The sequence below is a fragment of the Sinocyclocheilus rhinocerous genome, unplaced genomic scaffold (assembly GCF_001515625.1).
Source record: "Sinocyclocheilus rhinocerous isolate Xijiao unplaced genomic scaffold, SAMN03320098_v1.1 scaffold1276, whole genome shotgun sequence".
NCBI lineage: Eukaryota > Metazoa > Chordata > Actinopteri > Cypriniformes > Cyprinidae > Sinocyclocheilus > Sinocyclocheilus rhinocerous.
The window spans coordinates 13,686-15,756 of record NW_015630032.1 but is presented as its reverse complement, the minus strand read 5'-3'; the positions used below and the strand labels follow the sequence as shown (position 1 = coordinate 15,756).

Sequence of the window (2,071 nt, the reverse complement as noted above, 5' to 3'; positions counted from 1 at the left end):
AAAAAAAAAAAAAAAAAAAAGGGAAAAAAAACTGAAGAATATACATATAAACATACCAAACATGTTACATATCAAAATAAACAAAATATAAACCCAAGAAACTGTCATCTGCTTTTGATATAAAAAATAAAGTCATACAATTCACTGGCTTTAAATTCAAGCATATCATATTTTCGTTTTTATTATTAATGAAAAAACCTTAAATGTTAAATACAATTTATTATCTCCCTTTAACTGTGAAGTATGAACATGGACATGAACCTGATAATAATTGTAATATAATAATTTAAATAGCAATTCAGTGCTGAAACTAGATTAGGTCCCGACTGGTTCGTGCTGGTAGACCAGACAGACAATGTTGTTCATCATTAAAATTTGCTGATCGTAAAGGAAGGTCTTTATAGTGAAGCAGGTTGACCAAGACAGCCAAGAAGACCAGTTAGCAAATAACACACATGCTGGTGTTTGGAGCAGTGAATTTAAATGCAAGAATCTGTAAAGTCTGTAAAATGTCAGTAACATCAAGCTATGTCTTATACAGTATATCTGCAATGCAAAGAGCTCTGTTGTGCTTTAGATCAATAAGTCGCGAGTATAGGAAAAGTGGTGTGATTGAACACATCCTAACAGTGCTTGTGAATGTTAAGCATTCAGGTGCAGGCGGGGCGGACTCTTTCACACTGTTGGCAGGAGAACAGGGTCTTACCTCTGGGGGTTTGGCTCATTGTGCTTGTCTCTCTCATGCTTGATCATCCTGTAGCGGCCGATTCTCACGTCGGGCCGAGACACTTTCATCCCATTTAGTGTGATTCTGAGAACAATAGAGAAAACTTATGGTTAGCGTGTATGAGGTTTCATATCAACTGACTGATTGGCTTCACACAGTCACAACATCGTCTACTCTAATGATTATCATAGTTATGGTCTGGAGAAGAGAGGGCATCACCCAGCTCAAATTACAAACACTTTGTACTTGTTTATTTGTGTGTCCACATTCCCATACTTTTAAAGTATGTTTCAAATCTGATGAAGCACTACATCCACCAAGCACAACAGTGAAAACAATCTATCCAACCCCATATTAAATAACAGTGCACAAAATATATATAATATAATATGCAACAACAACAATTATTATTATTATTAGTTATTGTGAACTTTTGTAATAATAATTTAGAAATGTTGATAACAACAACAACAACAACAATAATTATTATTATCATTGCCTTTTTAATATTAATTGAGAACGGTTAATAATAATAATAATAATAATCGATTTATTATTATTATTATTCCTTTTTAAATTCAAGCATATCATATTTTCATCAATAGCATGCCTTAATTAAAATATTTAATTGTCACTATGATGTGTTTTTTGTTGTTATTGATAAAAAAAACTAAAAACTAAAATTAACAAACATTTTTCATCAGTAATTTTGCTGTTGAGATTAAGAACAATGTCCTGTCAAACACAAATTACTTTTAATAAATGTTATTAAAATATATGGGTGGGTTACACCAATAAGGATTAATTTTAAATCTAGATTAAATCAAGGTTTATCTAATAATTCTGTTGCACCAAACTTTAAACCTTGTTTAAAAATAAGCAGGTTTACATTTAAACCATCATCTTGATCCTGGATTTAATTTATATTTAAGATAGATTAACTTGTTGCTCCATAACTTTAAACTCAGATTTAAATCTCAATTAGGGATTAATTTTAAATTTACAGGTGAGGAGGTTTAAATGAAATAAAGTGCACATACAGTTACAATTATGTGGCTGATTGAACAAAGAAAACAATAGAGGGTGTGTCGTGAGGTGTTTATCACAAATAAAAATTAAAATTAAAGTGCACTGAGCCGGCAGATTGTGAGGGTCTTGGTAGCCTGTAGTAAACTTGTGTCTGCTATCGAGTCCGGTATGTGAATACGTCACGCATCTCGGTGCATCTCGGCGTACGACAAAGAAAACAGAAATATACTGTAGCCTATAGCATTTAAAGGGGTCATATGATGTTGCTAAAAAGAACATTATTTTGTGTATTTGGTGTAATGAAATGTGCTTATG

At 32.0% G+C, this 2,071-nt stretch overlaps 1 protein-coding gene across 1 annotated transcript in view; it reads right to left on the bottom strand.

Moving 5' to 3' along the window:
- LOC107739830 (beta-1,4-galactosyltransferase 2-like) overlaps positions 1-802 on the bottom strand; it is an 8,344-nt gene extending 7,542 nt beyond the window's left edge. Inside the window, exon 1 of the mRNA XM_016552041.1 lies at positions 707-802. Coding sequence (XP_016407527.1) covers positions 707-795 — 89 coding nt within the window. The 5' untranslated portion in view covers positions 796-802. The remainder of the gene's footprint in view (positions 1-706) is intronic.
- Positions 803-2,071: the final 1,269 nt, after the last annotated feature.